The sequence below is a fragment of the Antechinus flavipes genome, chromosome 6 (assembly GCF_016432865.1).
Source record: "Antechinus flavipes isolate AdamAnt ecotype Samford, QLD, Australia chromosome 6, AdamAnt_v2, whole genome shotgun sequence".
Classification (NCBI taxonomy): domain Eukaryota; kingdom Metazoa; phylum Chordata; class Mammalia; order Dasyuromorphia; family Dasyuridae; genus Antechinus; species Antechinus flavipes.
The window spans coordinates 100,187,372-100,211,026 of NC_067403.1; the positions used below are offsets into that span (position 1 = coordinate 100,187,372).

Genomic DNA, 23,655 nt, shown 5'->3' on the forward strand with positions numbered 1-23,655 from the left:
AATCATTTTGCTTGTTAATTTTGTTTTGCTATCACCCAGAATTGTGATTTCATTCCCAGCGGGAACTCTTTGTAAGGAGACTCCCTCTTCTCATACAGGTAGACAATTGGCAAATACCAAATAATGTCAAACACTCTCAATGCATGGGCTCAAAATCTTAATGTTGAGGTACATTTAAAAATTGTATGAGCTAAAGAACACTCTTTTACAAGTAGCTATTTAGTGAATTTTAATGATTTCAGAGTGGATCAAATATCCCTCAATACTCCAAAAATAGTTCATATGACTTCTCATGGTGCCTTATTTTGTTTTTTTCTTTCAGCAATGAAACCAAAGAACAGATCCTAACTCATTAAGTTATAACATTTTCTAGTTAACATAAAAATTTTGGGTAATTTAACTCAAAATCGTTTTTTCCCTTTTCCTACTAATTCTCTTAGTCTTGAAGAAGCTACATTCTTAATTTAGCATTTAGCACCTAGAAATACTTGACCATATTTTATATGGTCTAATTTGTAATTTATGATCTAATTTGCAATTCTAATTGTAAATTGTAAATCTAATTGTAAATCTAATTTACTAATTTCACACTGCATTCGCACACAATCCTTACATTCTGAAAAGTATTTTTTAAACAGTGTCTTCTCTAAAGATTTCATGATATATGTAGGCAAGATCTTAAGAAAAAAAGACATCTTAAGGACTACATCAGTGGTCTTAGAGTCAGAAGACATGAGAATTGAGGCCAGTCTCTGTAACTTTTTAAAAAGTACTGAAATGGCAAGGGGAAGGAGACACTATGTGACAAAAGTATACATTTGGTCTTTGATAAAGGACCTGCTCCTTTAAGTTTTAATATGACTGCTATCAGTAATTATGACTTTTAAAAAGATATCTGGTCAAGAACATTGGAGTTTGGAGAACCAAGAGGACCTAGGTTCAAATATCAGTCTTTCTACTTACTACCTATATTGATCTCAAGCAATAACTTTAACTTTGTGATCTCAACTTCTTCATCTGTAAAGTAGAGGGTACAGACACAGATACTTGAATTAGTTAATTTTCTGGGGTCCTTTTCAACTCTAATTCTATGAAATTTGTAACCAGATTGGAATCATGAAACATTGCCAAGTGCTTTAGTATGAGAGAAATATCATCTTCAAATGGTGAGGGACAAGAATGATGGCAATAAAGAATAGTAGCTTACCTTTCTGCTTCATTGGCTGACACAATTTATGAAATAATCCTTTTTCAAGAAAGCTGACCAAAACAAAGTTTGAAGGTTCATGATAGTACAAATGGATCACAAGCCCAGAAAATCCCCTGGGAATGCATTCTTGGTCCAGATATCCCTAGAAATTAATTTTATAAATTCAAATTGGACTCTAGTCAGCAATGGTGAAGGAAGTTTGATATTCCAAATAAGACCCTGATAGAAATATAAATATTAAATAATCTTTGGGGTTTTTTTAGAACTAAAGTTTTTGACCTCTCTATTTAAAATAGAGGATAAATTTAAATCCTACCTCTCTGAACAGAAACTGCAAAGAAAAAATGAAGTACACTTTCAGCATGTCTTTCATCTTTGGTTTATCAAAGGACATCATTGAATGTTGTAATATAGATAATGCCTAAATGAAGTTTTAAAAAATTAGAAATGTTAGTTTCTAATATAATACAAGTACAATAAAGTATAAAATACAAAAAAATTGTTTTCTTTCATCAATTATTGCAAAACATGTATCATCAGAAGTAAAAGTATAATGATTTGCAAATTTAATTGGTACAATGATCAATAACAAGTGCAAAGGACTGATGATGAAATATGCTACTCACTTCCTATCAGAGAGTTTATGGATAAAGGAAATAGAATGCAGCATATATTTTGGGGACATGGCCAATTCAGAAATTTATTTTACTTGCATCTGCATGTTTGTTCCAAGGTTTTTTTTTTTTTGTTGTTGTTGTTGTTTTTGTTTTTCCCAATGAGTAAGATATAGAAAGGAAAGAAATTGAATTTATTTCATTGAAAAAATATAATTAAAATGTTGGACATTATTGGAGAAAAATATGAAATATCTTTAATAAGGAGGGAATTCAGAATAGAACACATTTAATTTTAATTTTCTGCTTCACTCCATTAGTATTAATTTCATGAAAGTTTATTTTAGATAAGTAGATATATATTATATATGTAATATACATTTACATACACACACATTTAACATAGCCATATCTAGCTTAAAAGCATATTTTTTCCCCTTTATCAACTGCATACTCCAAAGAACATCTATAATAATATGGGGAAAATAGACTGATTTTTCCCACATCCTAAAATTTTTTATGGATTTTGGATTAGGCAAAGATATACACAATTATTTAATGGTGATTGGTCTCAATTTGGACATATTTTAAAGTATATACATAGTAATTGCTGCTAAAAAATCTTTTTATAGCACTATATAGATTGTAGTACATCACACAGAAAGGAACTCGTTTTACTATCTAGCTTTCACAATTTAATTATATCTGCCCTAGTGAGTGACTGACTTATGACTGAAAACAATATTAACATGGATCGGTATACCTTTGCTTTAGCATCATCCTTATCATCAGCTTTGGTCACCAAAAGTATGAGTCTCAAAATCAAGGAAATGCTTAAAGGGAACTGGCCTCTTAAGCGTGGAACATTGGATTTTAATAATCTCTGAACTTTAGGCAATGGTATGTTATAGAAGAATATACTTCCTACAAGGTCCTCACCACGTCTTCCCGCACGACCAGACATCTAAAAGAGATATTCATGAAATATATAAATAGTAGCAGTTCACAATTATATGAGCAGGGTTTTGACATTATGTATATTAACAAATTGCTAAAACGTATAATTTTATTTGCAAAAGATAGCTAGAGAGTGGATTCAGAGTGAGGAAGATTGGATTCAAGTCTCACTTCTGACATACAACTATTACCCTGCAAAAATCACTTAATGTCTTACTATACAAGTTATAAAACAACTATAGATCTCCAGTGATGGAGGGAATGTTTGTTTGCATTTGTAGTTTCCTACATCAATGAGTCTAAGGTCTCCAAAATGTGAGATCATACTACAAATACTCAAGGCCTTAGATAAAGTGATCACTTAATAGTATATATGTTGAATTCAATGAAAATATCAATCCCAAAATATTGGTACCTTCAATTTTTAAAAAATGCCATCCTAAAGAAATTTCTTTTTTTTTCATATAATTGTATATTCACCATAAGCTTGTTGCCTTGCATCATCCCCAACTACACCTATGACTTCATCAGTCTATCAATATTTTAATGTACTACACTCACACTGTAAGTGCTTATTTTGGTTGGATTTGTAGGCTGATATTTGTTGTTTTTAGCTTTGGTTTAAAAACTTCCTGATTACTAATTTATTAATTGTGACTAAGTCGAGGCAGGGACAGGCACACTCAGTGTAAGGCAGGATGGTAGTACAAGAAAGATAGTGTGAAAAAAACAGTGAGGAAGGGGAGAAGTAACTATGAATGAGTTGGGAACACTTTGGCAGCATGAACTCATAGAAGATGGAGGAGCACATGGGGGCAGTAGTTTGAGGTTTCATTTTTTATAGGATTTTAGTGCAAAGTAGACTGACTCTTATCTGTGGCAACCTACAATTAGTTCATAAACATATATCATCTTAGTTATCAGAAGCATCTTGTGTTTTGCTGATCTTACTGCAGATGTCTAGAGTTTACCTAAGATTTATATACCATGGCCAGCAAGCAGAACCACAGGCTCTTACAGTATGGCCTAAATGGCTTCCTTGATTTTACACAATCTCAGGATATGATATAATTATTTTATGAAACATTTTGCAAGTAACTATTAAGTTCTTTTAATCTATGGGACAATCTGTAAGTGACTTCCAATTTTCCCTTTGAAATCTTACTTCTTACTATTACTTTATATTGGCTATTTATAAACTTACTATACTGATTAAAAGGGGATGTTAGGTTAGGGGAACCAGAACAAGATGCATTTTAACACTTTTTTTTTTACTTCAGACCAGTAATATTTTTAAGGCTCCCTTTATGGTCATTTATAAAAGCCCTGGTTTAGTTATAATTTTAAGAGACAATAAATTAAGAGATTCATGATCTAAATATATTGTTATCTTAAAAAACATATTGTTATCTTTTTATAGGTAGGGAGGATGCAGGCAGGGAGGATGCCTAGGATAAAAAGTACCTGTCTAAAATTCAAAGCATCAAGAAAGACAGAATCTTCTGTGAAGACAACAGATTTGCAAGGCATATTTATTCCCAGGGCAAGTGTTCCAGTAGCTGATATTACCTATAGAAAAATGAAATAATCACATATGCAAATAAATATATCATCATTTTCATTACCTTTTTCTCCATGCCTGGAATACTCTCCTTCATCTTTATTTTCTTTTAGGCCCTCACTAAACTCCCAACCTTCTAAAGAAGTCTTTAATCAATTCCCTTAAAGCTAGTAGTGCTTTCCCTCTCTTGATAATCCGTCATTTATCCTGTCTATAGCTCATTTGCATGTAATTTTCATGTTGACCACCCCCCATTATATTGTGAGGTCCTTGAGATCAGGAACTTTTTCTCACATTGTATGTGACATATAGTAAGGTTTACTATTGAGTAATTGACTGAACTACATAAATATCCTCTATCAAGCTCTATTCTGATGCTCCATAGAACAGAGAAGGTGGCAGTTGGTTCTTGAAGTCCATACCTATGAAATGCAAACTTTGCTAATTCCTGACATGTTAGAAAAGCTTTAGGTATATGTCACTTGGCATACTGTGTGTTGCTTATCCGAAACACAGCCAATGCAATTAGAAAAAAAAAGTTCATCACCAAAGAGTCAAATACAAATTGATACATTTTTTGGACATAGTGATTCATGAAAATAATAGATTAAAATGAAGGGCAACTGGCATCTGCATTCATGAAGAGAATGAATACCCACACCAACAGAATGCTGGATCTTTATAGTACAAAGTAATGAGAATATGCACACACATAGAGGCATGCACATCTGCATTTTCTATCAGAATAGAAACAAAATTCATCACTGACAATCCAATAATTATACTAAATTAGGTAGAGCAAGGATCCTTTACATTCATTTACATTTTCCTTTAAAATAAATTTTATATAAGTTTCATCTATATTTATCTCTCCATAGATATTTATATTTACATCTCTGTATACAACACCTCAATTTTTATACTTGTATAAATTAAATTAGCCAATAATTTATAGTCCTGAAATAGCCCAAATAATAAGGTTCAGTTTTTAATTAGGCATCAAACAGTTATGGATTGAATTAATTACACTGAAGAGGAAACAATCTTAAGAATTAAAATTTACCCCCTAAAAGCAAATAATTTACACATGTGAATATGCTCAAGTTTACTGAAACTTTAAAATCAATGAGATATTATATTCTTTTTTTAAGCATTTATTTGCCAAATATCAGATAACTTAGAAACATATTTTTAAAATGTATCCTCTTATAAATTTATAAAAGCTAGTAGATACGTATAATTTTTATATCAATAGAAACCCTAATATAAAAAAATAAAATAGAACATTTTAAAATGTTAAATAAGATATATTTGAAGTGCATAAGGTTTTTTCTTTTTACAAAATATACAGAAAAGGATATATTATATAGTCATAAATATTATAGATAGAAACATGTTATTATTTAGTTGCGTTTTTAGTGAGGCCCTAAAATTCATCCAGAAATCTAGGATATTTTTACTTCAATAGCCTAATTTAAAGGAAAGTTATTTCTTTCTTTTCTTTTTTTTAATTTTTTTTGCTGAGGCAATTGGGGTTAAGTGACTTGCCCAGGGTCACACAGCTAATAAGAGTTAGGTGTCTGAGGTCAGATTTGTTTTGTTTTGTTTTGTTTTAATAACTTTTTATTGACAGAACCCATGCCAGGGTAATTTGTTACAGCATTATCCCTTGCACTCACTTTTGTTCCGATTTTTCCCCTCCCTCTCTCCCTCCACCCTCTCCCCCAGATGGCAAGCAGTCCTTTACATGTTAAATAGGTTACAGTATATCCTAGATACAATATATGTGTGCAGAACCAAACAGTTCTCTTGTTGCACAGGGAAATTGGATTCAGAGGGTATAAATAACCCAGGAAGAAAAACAAAAATGCAAGCAGTTTATATTCATTTCCCAGTGTTCTTTCTTTGGGTGTAGCTGCTTCTGTCCATCCTTGATCAATTGAAACTGAATTAGCTCTCTTCATCGAAGAGATCCACTTCCATCAGAATACATCCTCAAACAGTATCATTGTTGAGGTATATAATGATCTCCTGGTTCTGCTCATTTCACTCAGCATCAGTTCATGTAAGTCTCGCCAATCCTCTCTGTATTCATCCTGCTGATCATTTCTTACAGAACAATAATATTCCATAACGTTCATATACCACAATTTACTCAACCATTCTCCAATTGATGGGCATCCATTCATTTTCCAGCTTCTAGCCACTACAAACAGGGCTGCCACAAACATTTTGGCACATACAGGTCCCTTTCCCTTCTTTAGTATGTGAGGTCAAATTTGAACTCAGGTCCTCCTGATTTCAGGGCTGGTGCTCTATGCACTGCACCAACTAGTTGCCCCAAAAGCTATTTTTAAAAATCCTTTGGCTTATGTTTTTTTTTTATTTAACTCTGCCTTATTTGAAAGTTTTGTATCTAGTAAGACATTTTGAATAGTATTCCAAAGTGGTTCCAAAAGATTTCCAATGTAAAATCCCACTATATCTGAGCCTTAATTTTTTTTTCCTTTTTATTAAAAAGACTTAGAGATTCCCAGTGTCTTTCTTGTTCTAATAAGGATCATAGTGTAAGTCACTAATTCAAGCTATATGGAAGTTGTTTATGAATTCCTGAAGCTGACTTCTGATCAAATAATAAAAATCATTTTAACCAGATACAAATAAATATTATATAATTGAAGTAAATCTAACAAACTCAAAATTTCCAAAGATGGCACATTTTCCTTTCCTTTGCTCTTCCTCTCCTTTTCCTCCCAGAACTGAACATTCTTATTTCACTGGTAATTTTCTATGATATTTATTTTATTCTATAGCATTTATTTCATTGTGCCTTCATTGTAATTATTTATTTTTTCCTTCCCCCATAGGATGCTAAGTTCTTTGAAGGTAGGAATTTTATTTATTCATTTTATCTCACCATCTTCTCTTTAGAGAGAAATATGACTCTGAAACAACCATGCTGAAAAAATTGTTGAAATGATTAATTTCCATGTTCTGCTAATATTGGTGCATCACCAGAAAATTGAAGTACAAAAAAGTTTTTTAAAAAGATACATAAATTAGTCTATTTAAAAATCTAGTAGAGTAATTGTAATTTTAAAGTGTAATTATTTTAAATAAATTCTCTTAAATGGACAACCTTGGAAACAGAAACTTAGAGCTGGATAACTTTCAAGATAACATTGACAGATAAATTGTAAAGAGAAATTCTTAAACAAATCTACTAGGAATCATGCTTCAGAAATTTAAATCTTTACTTTCAGAATTTCTTTATGCTAAGACATTTCAGAAATGAACAACTTTCATCTTTAAAATAATCTTCATTAGGAAAAGGTTTTGTATTTTCAATTTATATATTATAATATACATTTGAAAAATTTAAGTGACCAATATTGACTTAAACATATTTGTTTAAAACAGCAACTATTAAATAGTTTCCTACTATTAAGTGTTGTCTGGATGCAATCATTGGATTCAGTGTTTTCCATTTTATTTCTACAGTCAGGTTAGTAAAATTTCACTATAAAAATAGTCGAAAGCTCCTGTAATAGAGTTTTTCCCCTGTGATCAAATAAATATTAAAAATATAACAATAAATAAAATGTTTAGATTTCAAAACTATAGTTAGCATTCCTAGAGTTAGAAATAATGGTTTAAATTCTTATAACTTGTTTAATTTGGATGTATGTATAGTATGGATGCATAAATTCACACAGAAATCTAGGATTTTCCACTCTATTGACATCACTATAATTTATAAAAAGGTTTTTTTTCCCTTTTAAATCTCTAAACATCCTGATGTGAGAAACATAAATTATCCAGCTTGATATATTGGCAGTTCATTAAGAGTAATTTTTTGAATCCCTGTTTTTTTTTCCTGGAAGTGAAAACAGATGCTGTAAATTCCAGAAATGCTCACAAATGATCATTCTTAGATGATTTCAGATGATTCCTTTCTTTAGGAGGACTCTACACAGATCACAGTGTTGTAAAAATGAGGTTTTCTTGAGTAGGACTCTTTCCTCCATTCCTTCTTCCTCATTTCCTGGTAGTCCAGGTACACTAGAAATGGTTTCACAGGAGAAAGGCATCTGGAAATGGAAGGGCAGGCATCTCCTCTAGAGACAGCTGTGTCTATGCAATTTTCTCCACAATGCCAGATTATCTGGTCTTTATTCATTGATAAAGAGTATACCCATCATGAAAAAAAGGAATACAAAAAAAAAAAAGCAGCTGTAATCTCATTTTGCTGCCACACAGATAGCCAGAGCACTCCTAGAAAACCAAACAATCCTTTAAATATTCCTGCAGTATCCTGAGATGTTATATTTGCATTTAAATAACAGCTCTTTTACTTTCAGAAAATCATATCTGTATGTATGTTATACTGTGCTATTCTGTACTATCTTATACTCTATCATATGCCATACTATACTATATTATACTACATAACTTCCACAAATTCCTATATGGCCTCTAGGCAAACCAGAGTTCTTTATGATTATTCCAAAAAACACAAAATTTTAGGCAACTTCTACCATGCTGAAGAGTTTTCCTGTACAATCCTCATAATATATTAACTGCTTTCCTAGAATTTACTCATTTAAAGGCCGTAGGAATCATCAGAAGTATGTTCATCCAGTGATGAATTCTCAGTCCATGGCAACCCATAAATGTATAAACGAGAGTAGGTTTCAGTGATTAATGAACTGGTGTTATTTTTCTAATATCATTCAGAAACTTCTTCTCTTTGGGGGAACCAAACATTCTTCCAGTTATCAAGGTCCACACACTTGAGTCATTCTTAGCTTGTCTCTCTCTACCCATATCCACATCCAATCAATAATCTCTTTTTGGTGTCCCTGAATCTTGGTCCTTGCCTCTTAAATCCATTTTTCCTTATAACTACCAAACTGATATATCAAAAACACAAGTCTGACTATCACTACGTTGCTCAAGAAGTTTAACTGATATCCTATTATCTCTAGAATGAAATAAAAATTCCTCTTTGGCATTGAAATCTTTTACATTTTGGTTTGTAAGCTCAGCCATTCTCTATTTTTTTCTGTCCCTTGCCTCTCAAACACAATCTGTTGCCAAGGTTGGTCAATTTTCTTTAGCATCTCACAAATATACTACCTTCTCTCCTCTGCCACTCCCACAACTCTAGTGAAGATCCTCATCACTTTACACCTGGTCTATAGAAAAAGCCAGCTGGTAGATTTGTCTGTCTCAGGTCTTTTCCCACAACCATTCATTCAGCCACTAAAGTGATTTTCCAACAGTGCAAGTCCAAACCTATCACTACCACATATACACACTCAAAAACTCCAGTGGCACCCTATCATCTTCAGGATCAAAACAAAGTGTTCTGTCTTACATGAACCACACTGAACAATCTCTAACTCTGGTGACCAGAGCTGAACAGAATAGGCTGTAGATAAGAGAGTCAGGAATCAAACAGAAATTTAATATCAAGGTGAGGGAAATGGCTTGCATACAAGAACATATGTACTAGAGCCCCCCCCCCCAATGGAGGGACCTACTTTAGTGCGGCTGAACATTGATTTATATATGGACAAAGAGACAAACAATGTATAGCAACTGTAATATAGCAAAATAGTGAAGCAGAACAGCAGCAGTGAAGCAAGGTTGTCTAGTGATAAAAAGCCTTGTTCATATCAGGGCTTTATGTCTGGACCTATTGATGTTTTTCTGAGCTTAGGGAATCATCTGATTACAAAGAATTGTTATTATGCCAAAGTTGCAGCCCACCTTACTTGCTGGTCCTTAGCTCTGGAAAAAATTGCCTCCTAATAATAATTCGACAGTTGCATTCAAATCTCTTTATAATTTAGCTTCCCTCCTACTACTTTTTCAGTCTTCAGTGCTTTGTCCACTAGGGCAAGAAATATCATTTCAGTTTTGTCTTTGTATTGCTAGTATTTAATATAGTGCTTGGTTTATTAAATGCTGGTTAAATTTATTAAATTGACTCCTTTATGGACTAGTGAAAAATTTGTGAAATAAATTATGATCTGGAAGTCTTAGGATCAGATAATAATTTTGCCTAATTCTCCCATCTCCCAGTGTTTCAGAGGTCATGAGATAAGGAATGACTCTTACTGAAAGAGAATGACCAGGGAATCATTGTCCACCAGAAGGAACCCAATTTCTATTAAGGCAGAAAGAGTGTGAAAGAAGGTTAGCATTAAGGAAGTATGTTTATATTGAAGAATGACTAAGGTACAAAAGAAAGAAAAAGCAGGAGAAATACCAGAAATCACATAATCAAGAAATTGTATAAATATAAAGAAAAGATGGGCTGGTCCCATGATAAAAATAAGAAATGGCAGATAGACAATCAAACTACTCTACTTCTATCCTTGAAATGTCAAAACAATGTGAAGATAACCTTCAACACATTGGATATATCCCCTGGAATAAACTTTGGAAGGAAATGGACGAGAATAATAAAGGATAAGCAGGTATAAACACATTGCAATTTGCATTGCTGGAGGGAACTCACAACTCAATGAGATCATGGATCTGTATGATATAAATAAATGATGATGAAAGTGGTGACATACAATTTATTCTGTAAATTATTCCATGTTGGAGTGCTAAAAAATGAGCTGGAGGTACAGCGCTCCAAAGGCTGGCAATGCAGAGAAAGAGCAATTGGGAAACTGCAGTACCCAGTGTGAAATAGGGAAAAGAAAACTAGGGAATTTGCAATAATGTTATTGTGATTTTTTTCCAGTATATTATTACCAAAGTTCCCCATAAGAGATGAGAGATGGTCTTCAAATGGATTTTCTGGATCTCATTATACAGGAGTTAGAGTCAGTTGAGGAGAAATATTTTAAATTCAATACTACCTTTATCACAGAATCTAGGAGAAAAGGCAAAGGGAACCTCTTCTTAACTACCTCTCCTGAATCCAGAGGGAAGAATAGAATCACTGGGAAAATCATTTGCTCATTCATTGCTTGAAGCAATTCTTTAAACTACAGAAAAAGTAACAACCTATATTAGTAAGGAAATTTCACTTCACGAGCTTCTCTACATCAATGAGATCACAAATCACAGGCCACAAGTCTGAGAAGAGAAAAATAAAGTGAGAAGAAGGCAGAGGAGAGGAGAGGAAAGAAGAGAGGGAAGGAGAAGAAAGGAGGAAAGGAAGGGAGAAGGAAAATGGAGAGGAGTGTGGGACACTATTTGAGAGAAATAACCAGAAAATTCACCAACCTTGATGTATCCTCGCCTGAAAAGCATCTCTACAGCTTGTCTTTCTTTATACGCCATTGAGCTATGATGAAATCCAATACCCCGCAATGCCAGAGCTTTCACTTTGGCTCTATTTCTTTCAAATCTGATTCTATGGAATATTTTCCATAGAGTCTGAAAAGATAGAATAAAAGTTAACCGAATTATATAATTTAAACCATTCTACAAACATACATTAAATGCCTATTAGACAATTTATCATGTTACATAATTCTCAAACTTTTAGATAAATACTTTAAATTATACAGAATTTTGGTAACATTCTACCATGGCAGAATAGATTGGGGAGAAAATATATGCTTATAGCATATACTATAGCAGAAAAAACTTTTTTTTCATTTCACACAGGCAAAAAAATGTATAGTGCTTTAATGTTTGCAAATTGCTTTGTATTTATTATTCTATTTGATCCCCACAGCTTTGTGAGATCAGTTCTATTATTCTCATTTTGCAGATAAGGAAACTGAATCTTGTATGTTCAAAATCATATCATTAGTGACAGTCTGAAGTAGGACTTGAACTCAGATTTTCCTGTCTCTAAGTTCAGCATACGATCTACTGCCACCTAATTATTCTTGTTCTTTCAATATGAGGTATTTTCTTTAAGGTAGATTAATATGAAAAAAGAAGAAAGTGGATGTATTTAATCTTTATGATACATTATTTCTATATGCTGATTCTAAACTAACCAGTCAACATAATAACCATCTAGTTCAGAGTATACTTTATTAATCTTATGATAATTTCTTCTTTCTCTCTTGGCTCAGAAGAATAAATATCATAAGACTAGCTCATTTTTCCTTTTGCCTTTCATTACAGTCCCATTTTCTTGTTCTAGACCAGATGTATACTCTTTTATTTTTAATCTCTCTTGTTTCACGGATTTCTTTCCCTAAGCCTGAAGCAAAATTGCCTTTCTTTTACAAAGAGCACATCTTTTCTCCATAAGGTACCAAAACATCTGGTTGGTTTTATGTCACAGTTTTAAAAACTTGTTGCATTTTCTTCTGCAAGCCTCCCTCCTTCTTAAATTCTCTACAGTCTGGTCTCCATCTCTGCTTCTCTATTAAAATTGCTTTTAAAAGTTTTGAATCTACACAGCAACAAGATTATGTGATGATCAACTGTGACAGATTTGGGTCTTTTCAGTAATGAGGTGATTCAAGCCAATTCCAATAGACATGATGAAGAAAGTCATCTGAGTCCAGAAAGCAGACTATGGGGACTGAATGTGGATCACAAGATTATATTTTAACTTTTTTGTTGCTGTTAGCTTGCTTTTTTTTCTTTCTAATATTTTTTTCCTTTTTGATCTGATTTTTCTTGTGCATCAAGATAATTGTATAAATATGTTTATAAAAATTGCACGTATTTAAGGTATATTGGATTATTTGCTGTTTAAGGAAGGGGGGGTGAAGGGAAGGGAGGGAGAAAGATGTGAAACACAAAGTTTTGCAAGGGTGAAATGTTGAAAACTATCTTTTTATGTATTTTGAAACTAAAAAGCTATTATTAAATATCTAAAAAAAGAAAGTTTTTAAGTCACAAAAACAAATCCTCTTTCATCTTTAGTACCTGACCTCAGTGACTACTACTACTTTCTTAAAGTACTACTTCTACTACTTACTCTTCCATCTTCTTGGCTTCCATAATACTGAATTTTCTTGGTTATTTTCTAGCTCTCTGACCACTTTTTTCAGTTTTCTTTTACTTTTTCTTACTTTCCTCAACATTGACATTTCATAAAACTCAGTTCTCAGCTATTTTTATTTGCTTTCTAGTTAGCAATTTTATCTACCCCCCATGACTTCAACTATCACCCTAATGTGGTTAAACTCCTTAATCTATATATTTATCCTTCTCTTCTCTTCTAACTCAGAAGTTCTCAATTCTTACTAGATTAAGATGCCTTAATATACTTGATGACTCACTGAAATTTTGAGTTCTCCATGTCCCAGACAAAACTGTTTATCTTCTCCCCCAAATAATTCTTCCTGCTGACTTTCCTGTTCTATCAATGGTGTCATCATCTTTTCAATTTATTAGAGCAGAAGTCTAAAAATGATCTTAAATCTTATTCATCACCAATCAGCCATCTTGTCCAATCTCCAAAATGTCTTTCTACCTTGACTCTCTCTTTATATTTCCATTGCCACTTCCTTAATTCAACTCTTCATCTCTCCTTAAGCTATTGCAATTGCAATAACTTTTCAATAACCTCCATAATTCTAGTTTCTTTCCTCCTCCAATCTAATTGAAACAATGATGCTATATTGATCTTGCCAAATCCAGCTCTGATCATGTGACTATATTACTTAAAAATCTTCAATGACTCTTCTCTGCCTACAAAATAACACAATATTTTTATTGCTTCACTTAATACGCTCTAAATTCTCACTATGATCTTCCTTTCTAATTTGAGCTTTCCATGTATTCCCTTCATTTGCTCCATACTTCAGTCAAAATGGACTATTTACCATCCTCTGAACCTACTATGAACATTTTCTTTCATCCATTGATCCCACTTGTTTTCTCTTTCAAGTGTCCTTTCCCATCTCTGTGGGACACCTCTGTGTCTACCCAGACCTCACCAAACTTTGCTGACTTATTTTAAATGCCACTTCAACATCTAACTCTTTCTTATTTTTCAAGTCAGAAGTAAAGTTTCTGTCCTCTGTATTCCCAAAGCACTTTCCTTATAAATTCTCTGTCATACATATCACATTTCTCTTTCTATTATTCAAATATATAATTAGGCTATCTCTCTCAACATAAATGAGTTCTTTGAAAGAAGGAACCGTCTTATTTATCTCTGTATCTCTCATGGACTCTTCCTACTACTGTGTCTGATTCAGAGTCACTGTTCAATAAAATCTTAAGGAACCTACTGAATAAGGACATGTAATTGAATGAATGCTGTTGAGGGCCAGAACTCTGGAGAAGTATACTTGAAAGAAGGTGTTAACTCAGTGGAACTGATGGTTCTCTAATTCACATATATACTTAGTACTTAGTATGGTGATGTAATGTAGTTCACATATAACTAGTATGTTGTAATGATGTAATTGTAATAGGGCATTTAAGGGATAAGAAGGACTAGAAATGAGATATTCTATCTTTGATCATCATGGTGGCTCTCCTGCACTAAGATCAAGGCTGATCCCGAAGTCCTACAAAAAGCTAGCCCAAGCATTACAAAATGTAAAAATACATTTATTAAATACTTATTAAATGTCAAGCTCTGCTCACAAGGATTTCATACTTAGTGGTGAGAACATATGAATTTATATCTCTATAAAGAAGAAATTTTCATGATAAAATATTTACCTCATGATCCACTGCATTGGGATTCATATAAGAATATTCAGCAGGAACTTTAGTAAGCTTCTTAAATTTTCTCTTTATTTCTTTTATTTCAGCAAAACAGAGAAAAATTTTCTCAGCTTTAATTCTTGATTTTTTTTTAGTATAACTAAAGAAAGAGAGATAAAAATAGCATGTTTCAACACAATATAATTCAATTTAACAAGAATTTATTGAACACTTCATATGTGCAAGGCACATACAGTGGTATGGGCATTGCACAAAAACAAAAAAGTCCTGCCTTCAAATAGGTTTCATTCTATGAGGAAAATATAAAGAGCTGAGGGCATAAGGAAAAACTTTTGTAATGATTTGACTGATAAATGGTTCCACTATTGATGTTGTTTTTGTCTTTACATATATGTTACAAAGTTTTGATTTTTCTTTTTTTTCTTTCCTCATTGTGGCAGGCATGGGAGAGGTAGAGAAAAGGGGAAATAAATGCAATAAATAATTCAAATTTTTCTTTTAGGAGAAAAAAAAAACTTTGTAACAATTAGAATTAACCCTAAAGATTGTCTTAATGAATTCTCAGTCATTGAAGGTCTTCAAGTGAATACTACAGGGCCTTTTTTTGTGGATATAGTAAGACACATTTGTGATTAGCCTGGCTAACCTCTGATATTTCTAATTGTGCAAGTTTACAATTCAATAAATTTTGATTTAAAGTGCATTCATTATGGCTATTGATATATACATACATATGTATGTGTGTGTGTGTGTGTGTGTGTGTGTGTGTGTATGTATATATCTTAACCACAAATATATTATTCTAAACTTTCAAATGGTTCTAAGAAGCTTTTCATGGCAAGTATTTTGAAATACTCCCTTCTAAGGAACCAATTAAGTTATAAATAAATTTATGACTTACCTAAAAATCCAAATTATGTTCAAGGCTTTTTAATTTTCTCCTTTGTGTCCATTTCATATGAGAAACCATTAAACATTTCTCTGAGAATGTTGAGAAAGGAAAAGGAAAAGGAAAGCACGAGGCAAAAAACAAGGAGAATTGGGTTGTATTCTAGCTCTGTAACTGATTGGCATGCTATTGAAGTCTTCTGAACTCTCTAGACCTCTAAAGTTCTGTGGCCTTCTATGAATAGAGACCGTAAATAAATCAAGACATTAGAAATCCAGATTTTAAAATTTATTCTAATTCAAAATTTACATGAAAATTATACTCACGCATTAATATTTGCGTCTAAAGATCTTCTTGTTTTCCACAGTGCCCTTCTCAATTTTTTTATCTCTTTATCAGCATCTAAACTTTGGTATGTGTTTTGTTTGAATTTCATATTCTTAAACACATGAAAAGCTAAGTTTTCTACCTCGTGAATGTTGAATCTAGATGAAGAGTAGAAAGGATATGTTGATATAGCCACATGTCCAAAGGATGACAAACAATTTGTTATATATAGATATATTGGATATTGATTCATTGATACACACACACACACACACACACACACACACACACACACACACATATATATGTCCAATGGAGTTAGTTAATAAGTATTTATTAAGCTCTTATAATATGCCAGGCATTGTGCTAAGCAGAGGGGATCCAAAAATGGATAAAAGACATTTCTACTCCTCAAGAAACTTCCCTTGAATAGGGAAGACAATAAATAATTGTTTATGTAGGTAGCTAGGTGGGTATTTTACATGTATGGATATGGTGAAATGGAAAACAACCGGAAAGATACTAAAATTAACAAGGGTTGGATAATTTTTTTTGTATTTATTCACTTAAAATGAAATTTTAAAAAATAAAAGAAAATTAAGTAGAAAAAGACAGAAAAGGAAAAAAATGCCATGTGCTGAGCTGAACATTAGGGAGGATTTAAAATATGTAATAATAAATTTCTCCTTCAAATTATGTGGAACTATAATTAATATTATTCTGAATTTGATTTCAGATACGATTGTCTGCAATGTCATTGAGCTAATGACCCATAATGCCAGCAACCTAATGGTAATGAATTTGGTGAACTGCTATTATTATTAGTGAATATCTGCCTCTGGGAAATAGTTGGGAAAGGGACAACTTTAAGAAGATTAAGGTATAATCCTCTCAACTCAGTTTTCCATACAAGAATTTTCCTGTCTATACAATTGGCTGCATATGTGATTCTTGCCTGGAATTAACACAAAGCTGGGAAATACCTCCCTCTTGTTATAACCATATCCCTCTTTTTCCTTTTAGGCAAATAATCATAGCAGATGATCTGAAGAAGGTATGAATGCAGTGCTTATTCTATTATTTAATAGACTGGAATGCTTCTAAGTTAACTATAAAATACAATTATGTAATATCTTAATGTTGTCAATCTGATGTTATATTTATTTCAAAATCCTAAATTATTAAAATAATGAGTTTTTAGGTTAGTCATCTGCATGGTAGTAATTCCATATCCATGTGTCAAGTTAGGTCCTTGAAATAAACCAGTATTAAAAACATGCTCTGAGATGCCAGAAAACTACACTAGTTACCTTAAATATGTCTCCATTGTTTGTTATTATTTAGTAATTTTTTTTCAGTTATTACTCTATGGCTCCTTTTGGGTTTTCTTGTTAAAAAGTGGTTTGTCATTTCCTTCTCCACTACCTTTTACAGAGGAGATAAACAGTGTTAAGTGACTTGCCTGAGATCACACAGCCAGTAAGTGTCTGAGGCCAAATGTGAACTTAGGAAGATGAGTCCTCCTGACTCCAAGTTCAGTGTTATAGTCACTTTACCACCTCACTGCCCATTGTTTTAAAGGTATTTAAAAGAAGTACATAGGTATTATTTGAACATGGCTAATAATGAACATGTTTTATGGTAGACAACTCACTTGATATGTATATCAAGTTCACTATTCACTGTATATAATTTAGAATTAATTACTTAGTATATTTATACATCCCATTTCAGATCTTTTAGCTGCAATAAAATAGGCATCTTTTAGGCAAATCCATTTATTTATTTATTCATCCTTTTGATAGGAAAATTAAAAGTAGAAAATTTTGAGAAAGGAACAAGATGAGATGATATATATCAAATATAAATTATTCTAAAGGGATATTCTGGCTTTGAGTATGTTGTAATAAAACTAAAAATTGGATTCAAAATTTTTTATGTACCACATATACTATATGTGTGTGTGTGTATGTGTGTATACAATATTGTTCACCATCTGCACAAGCCAAGCAGTTTAAAAGGGTTAATTAGTTTTGATTTTTCAGTCATTTAAATTTCTTAAATGTATCAACTTAACAATTTGCTAACACTTTACAGGGCAGCTATATGTAATAACTAAAGTTTTCCCCTTTGTGGGGCTTGAATCTGAGAAGAATGAAACAAATGAAAACCAGACTTAAGAAGTTAAATGATAGTGAAGTTATTGTCAATTTAGAAAAGCAGTCTTAGCTACATTGGTAAATAATAACTCTTTAAACAGAAGGGATCACTTTATGAATCATATCCTGACAGATTATTTTTTAAAGATTCTCCCATCAGCCTGTTGTTGGCAGGGTCAATGATGGATAGATTTAGACAGATTTAGATAAAGGTAGAAACAGCAAGGAGAATTTATAACTTATAACTGTGAATAGAATTAAAACCAAGAGATCTGAACTAGTCTTTACCATGTGATCTAGTTATCAGCAAAACAAAATTTAAGTGACCGTATGAACTAGTAAAATTTTTTTTTTCTATCCCACATGGTACTCCAAGGATGATTCTAATAGAAAGCTTAAACACATTTGTTAAAAACACATATGAAAAAAATTATAATTCTACAAATGTAAGTGATATTTCCTTCTTTGTTCATAATTTAAAGGACTTTGAATATAAACAAGTAAAAGTTTAGTAAAGATTATATTTATTAGTATACTTACGAAAAAAATATTGCAGGCAGCTTGTCTATTTCTTTTAGTTTTTCAACAAAGTTTGCAAACTTATATTTTTTTTGTCTTTCAGCACTGTCAAAAGTTTGAGGCTTAAGATAGTTCAATAACTGATTCACCTAAATAAAGTTAATAAAAATAAAATAATAGATTGTTGCATATCAATACATTATTTCTAAGATGTCCACCAAATCTGAAGCAATATGATCAAGGTTGGATGATAGCTCCATTTTATTTATAGCATAATTTTCAAAAAATTTAGTTACCTTGTCTTTGTCTAAGTGAATCCAGTTTATTATTTCCTCCTTCAATTGTTCTTCATATTTTTTTGCATCTGTCTTTGTGATTACTACTTTGTCTTTGAAATAGCTGAATTCTTCAGGTTCAAAATCCTTGAAAATAGAGTTAAATATACTAAACTGAACTGATTATTAATATTTTTAAGTATTAGCATACCCATAATTATAATATAAAGATATCAATCAGCTAATATCAATCAACAACCAGCTAATTGGTATGTTGCCCTTTTGTTGACATTTCTATTATCAACAATTCTATTATCAACTTAATGACTTAAGCAACAGTTATAAGTTAAAAGCATATCATTTCATAATAATAAGTTTTAATGGGGAAGAGAGGGTACTAATCATTTTACTAGGTTAAATAATTAATTTTCTAAATTACTGATTATTGGTTTCCATTCACATCTAATAATTTGGGTGTATTAGTCCACTAGAGTACTATGTCCACTAAATACTATAGTCTCTACAGACTATATATGTCTTTGAGGATTTAAAAATCTCATCTCTGGAACTACCATCCTTGGCCTCAATCTACTGTTACTTCTGTGTCACAGAGACCACTATTTCAAGGTAGCCCTAATCAATGCTTCATATTCCTCCCCAGTCCTTCCTGCCACCTGGACAGTCATGCATAACACCCTTGTTTCCTCCCCACCCCCAATCATTTACCTACTCTAGAGCCACATTAAAATATACTAAAATATATACTACCAATGCCATTAGAAAGACTGTATTTATAAATTCCCCTATAGTTGTACTGGCCAACCCTATAATTTTTCAAACCAAAATATCTCTCATAGATCTCCATTTATATGTATGACATATGCCACTAAAATATAAGTTCCTTAAAGTCAGATATCCTCTCCATTTTGCGTCTGTGCACCCAGTTCTTAGTACAATGCTAGACAAATAGTAAACACTTAATAAGTACTTTTTCATTCATCCATTTCTTCACTAGTTACATGATGCATATGTACCTGTACTCTAGGCCATCCTGGCCAAATTTGTACCATGGCATCATAAAGCTGTATGCTTTCTCGGGGAGAAAATCCTAGGTCTAAAGGCATTCCATATTTCTCTATCTAAAATCAATTTTGAAAAAAAAAACAGCATTAGTACATATTATGTAGATTCACAGAAACTCAGGTTTTAATTTTAATGTAACATTTATGTAGTACATCATTTTTGCAAAATGATTTATTACTTACATGATTAACTGTTAGTGCAGCACATGGATGATAATGGCTAATGACAAAGTCATCATCCTTTAGAGAACATACATACTTTTCTAGATCATTGTATCTCTCTTTATAGAGTACTGTAAATATAAGAATCAAACTGTGAATGAGATTTGATCCAATTTTCACAAGAATGATTATATCGTTTCTATTCACAACCACAGAGAAGGCTCCAGTATCTAGTAGACTACAATGCATGCCTGAATTTAATAAATATTTATCTCTTCCTCTACTTTAATCTTTTTTACAATTTCAAGCTCCAATGATCTTGTCTTTATGAGTATTCAGATTATTACCCTTCTGTGATTTAATAGATGTTCCTTAGAAATAGATATAGCTGAAAAATTCATCACCTAATGCGCTTCCTGGTGATGAATCTCTCCTATCCTATGGTTGGTTCTGGCCTAACAGATACATATAAGAACCTTGCTTATAGTAGAAATCATTCCAGTTTGATAGTACCCTTCAGAGCTTGTGCTCCATGGACATTATAAAATAGTCACTTCCACAAGATGTGGTTTAAAAGCGGGGCTTTAGTTTAACATGATAATATTTTATATTTAATAACATAACTTAAGATTTACAACATTCCTGATGCCCAATGATCTTCTTAAGTAAGTAGTCCAAGTATTAATATCTCCATTTCACAGAAGAAAAAGCAGGCTCACAGAGGATATATGATTTGCCTATGATCACACAGACAGTAAATATCAGAGCAGGACTCAATACATGTCTGACAGCAATCCATGTCTGGTATTCTCCACTGACTTAGAAAAAAAGGGAGCTACTACAACATAGAAAAGTATCTTCATGAGTTCCTCATGGATTTTTTTCTTCTATGAATCTGAATCTGTTTTCTGAGTTGTATGAAAGCTGAGAAAATAGAAGCTTAACATCATTTCTCAGTTTGAGATCTGATACAACTAGATTACAATCTTTCACATTTCCCTCCCTCTCAATATCCTTGAGCTTTTGGTTTGTCAGATTCTGTAACTATTTTTTCTAGCTCTATATAGTAATTTTTTGATAGTTTGATTATTGTGACATTTAATAAATAGTTAATGTAGATAGAATTGGCATTTTGATTGTGATCTCAGTCTACCCATGAGCAATTAATATTTTTCCAATTGGTTAGATATGACTTTATTTGTGTGAATTTTTTGTTTTGTTTTGTTTGGTATTTTTAGTAGTGTCCGTATAGTTCCTGGGTTTGTCTTGGCAAGTAGAGTCCCAAGTATTTTATATTGTCCACAATTATTTTAAATGGAATTTCTCTTTATATCTTGTTGCTGAACTTTGTGGGAGATATATAGAAATGCTGACTTATGTGAGCTTATTTTGTATCCTACAACTTTGCTAAAGTTATTAATAGTTTCAAGTAGTTTTTTGGTTGATTCTCTAGCATTTTCTAAGTATAACGACATATCATCTGAAAAGAGGGATAATTTTGTTTCCTCCTTGCCCACTCTAATTCCTTTCATTTCTTTTTCTTCTCTTATAGCTACAGCTAACGTTGTTGGTACCATAATAAATAATAGAAGTCATAATGGGCTGCCTTACTTCACCCCTAATTATGCTGGGAAGGCTTCTAGTTTAGACTCTTTGAAAATAATGCTTGCTGATGGTTTCAGATAAATATTACTGACCATTTTAAGGTAAGCTCCATTTATTCCTTTGTCTTCGGTGTTTTTTAATAGAAATTGGTGCTATATTTTGACAAAGGTTATTTTCTGCGTCTATTGAGATAATCAAACAATTTCTCTTTGTTTTGTTCTTGAAAAGGTCAATTATGCTGATAGTTTTCCTAATATTGAACCAGTCCTGCATTCCTAGTATAAATTCTACCTAATCATGGTATATGATCCTAGTGATAACTTAATGTAATCTCTTTGCCAGTATATTTTATTTACTATTTTTTCATTAATATGCCTTAGAGAAATAAATCTATAATTTTTTTCTCTGTTTTGGCTTTTTCTAGTCTGCGTATCAGCACTGCTTTATAAAAATTTTGATAAGATGCCTTCTTCATCTATTTTTTTCAAATAGTTAAAATACTTTTAGGATTAATTTGCTAACACATCTTTATCTAATCAGAACCATTTTGCCTTGAATCCCAGGGACTTTGCTAACCCCCAGAGAAGAGAAGCTAGATTCAGAGTGATTAGAATGAGTCATCAAATAAGAAATACTGTATTCTGTACCATACCTAGTCTAACTCTATATGATAGCTTTTCAGTTTTTGAAATTTTATGATTCTTTGAACTTTTCAAGGTATTTTTTGAAGAAGTAGAGTTTTCTGTTGTGGTCTCAAAATTTTGCCAGTATCTTCTAACTGACGCCAACCACCTATATGTAAAAAGAGAGAAAGATCTTGTATTAGAAGAGGAATTACCAGCATGGTAAGCAAATGTCATCATGGTAAATTGCTCCTAGGAAGAACTATAATTTACTAATATTTTCCTAATGTCATGTCCTAAGAACTAAAAAGCTTATCTTTATTTTGATGAAAAAAGATGTTTATTATTCAAGATCAAACTTGCACAAATGCAAACAAAGTGAATGTAATTGCAACCTTAAAGATTGCTTTTTTCATCCACATGAACATATCAGGACATTTAACAACCTATTTCTAAAAATCATGGTGAATCTCAGTAATTTAATTTTAAAATCTTTTGAGACCTTAATACAAGTATGAATTTGTACATCCAAGTTGAGCATTCATCTGCCTGGACTATGAAAGGTGGATAGTGTTTTCATAATAAATGGGGAAGGGACTATTCGAAGCACTAAAAGAATTTTCTTAGTTAAAATTCCTATCTAAAATCACAAATATTAAATTGTAAACAACATAAATGAACATAAAGCAAAGGGGGAAACAATTATTGTAAGCACTGATGCAAAGGTGACATTGGTTGTTCATTGAGGCTTTTTAGCAACCGTGTTCAGGATGAGCATTTTGATTGTAACATGTTGAAATACCCTATAGAGACAAAAAGTTTGTTCTTGATAAGCTTAACTAACAGTGAAGGAAAGTTAAAGAAGAAAGGGAATTCTTATTTATTAAACACCTATTATGAATCAGGCACTGTCCTAAATACTTTACAGATATTATCTTACTTGATCCTTATAATAATTCTAGGAGCTAAATGCTTTATTACATCCATTTTAGAGTTTAAAAACAAACTAAAATAAATAGAAGTTAAGTTGCACCAAAGTCATACAGCTA

At 32.1% G+C, this 23,655-nt stretch overlaps 1 protein-coding gene across 1 annotated transcript in view; it reads right to left on the reverse strand.

The window, feature by feature from the left end:
- The window catches only part of LOC127541419 (probable ATP-dependent RNA helicase DDX60), a 51,910-nt gene that overhangs the window by 8,425 nt on the left and 19,830 nt on the right, over nt 1-23,655 (reverse strand). Inside the window, exons 13-24 of the mRNA XM_051966693.1 lie at nt 22,636-22,775; nt 20,400-20,509; nt 20,169-20,273; nt 19,156-19,281; nt 18,881-19,008; nt 16,181-16,339; nt 14,960-15,104; nt 11,594-11,746; nt 4,246-4,350; nt 2,588-2,788; nt 1,527-1,631; nt 1,208-1,352 (exon numbers count right to left, since the gene is read on the reverse strand). Coding sequence (XP_051822653.1) covers nt 1,208-1,352; nt 1,527-1,631; nt 2,588-2,788; nt 4,246-4,350; nt 11,594-11,746; nt 14,960-15,104; nt 16,181-16,339; nt 18,881-19,008; nt 19,156-19,281; nt 20,169-20,273; nt 20,400-20,509; nt 22,636-22,775 — 1,622 coding nt within the window. The remainder of the gene's footprint in view (nt 1-1,207; nt 1,353-1,526; nt 1,632-2,587; nt 2,789-4,245; nt 4,351-11,593; nt 11,747-14,959; nt 15,105-16,180; nt 16,340-18,880; nt 19,009-19,155; nt 19,282-20,168; nt 20,274-20,399; nt 20,510-22,635; nt 22,776-23,655) is intronic.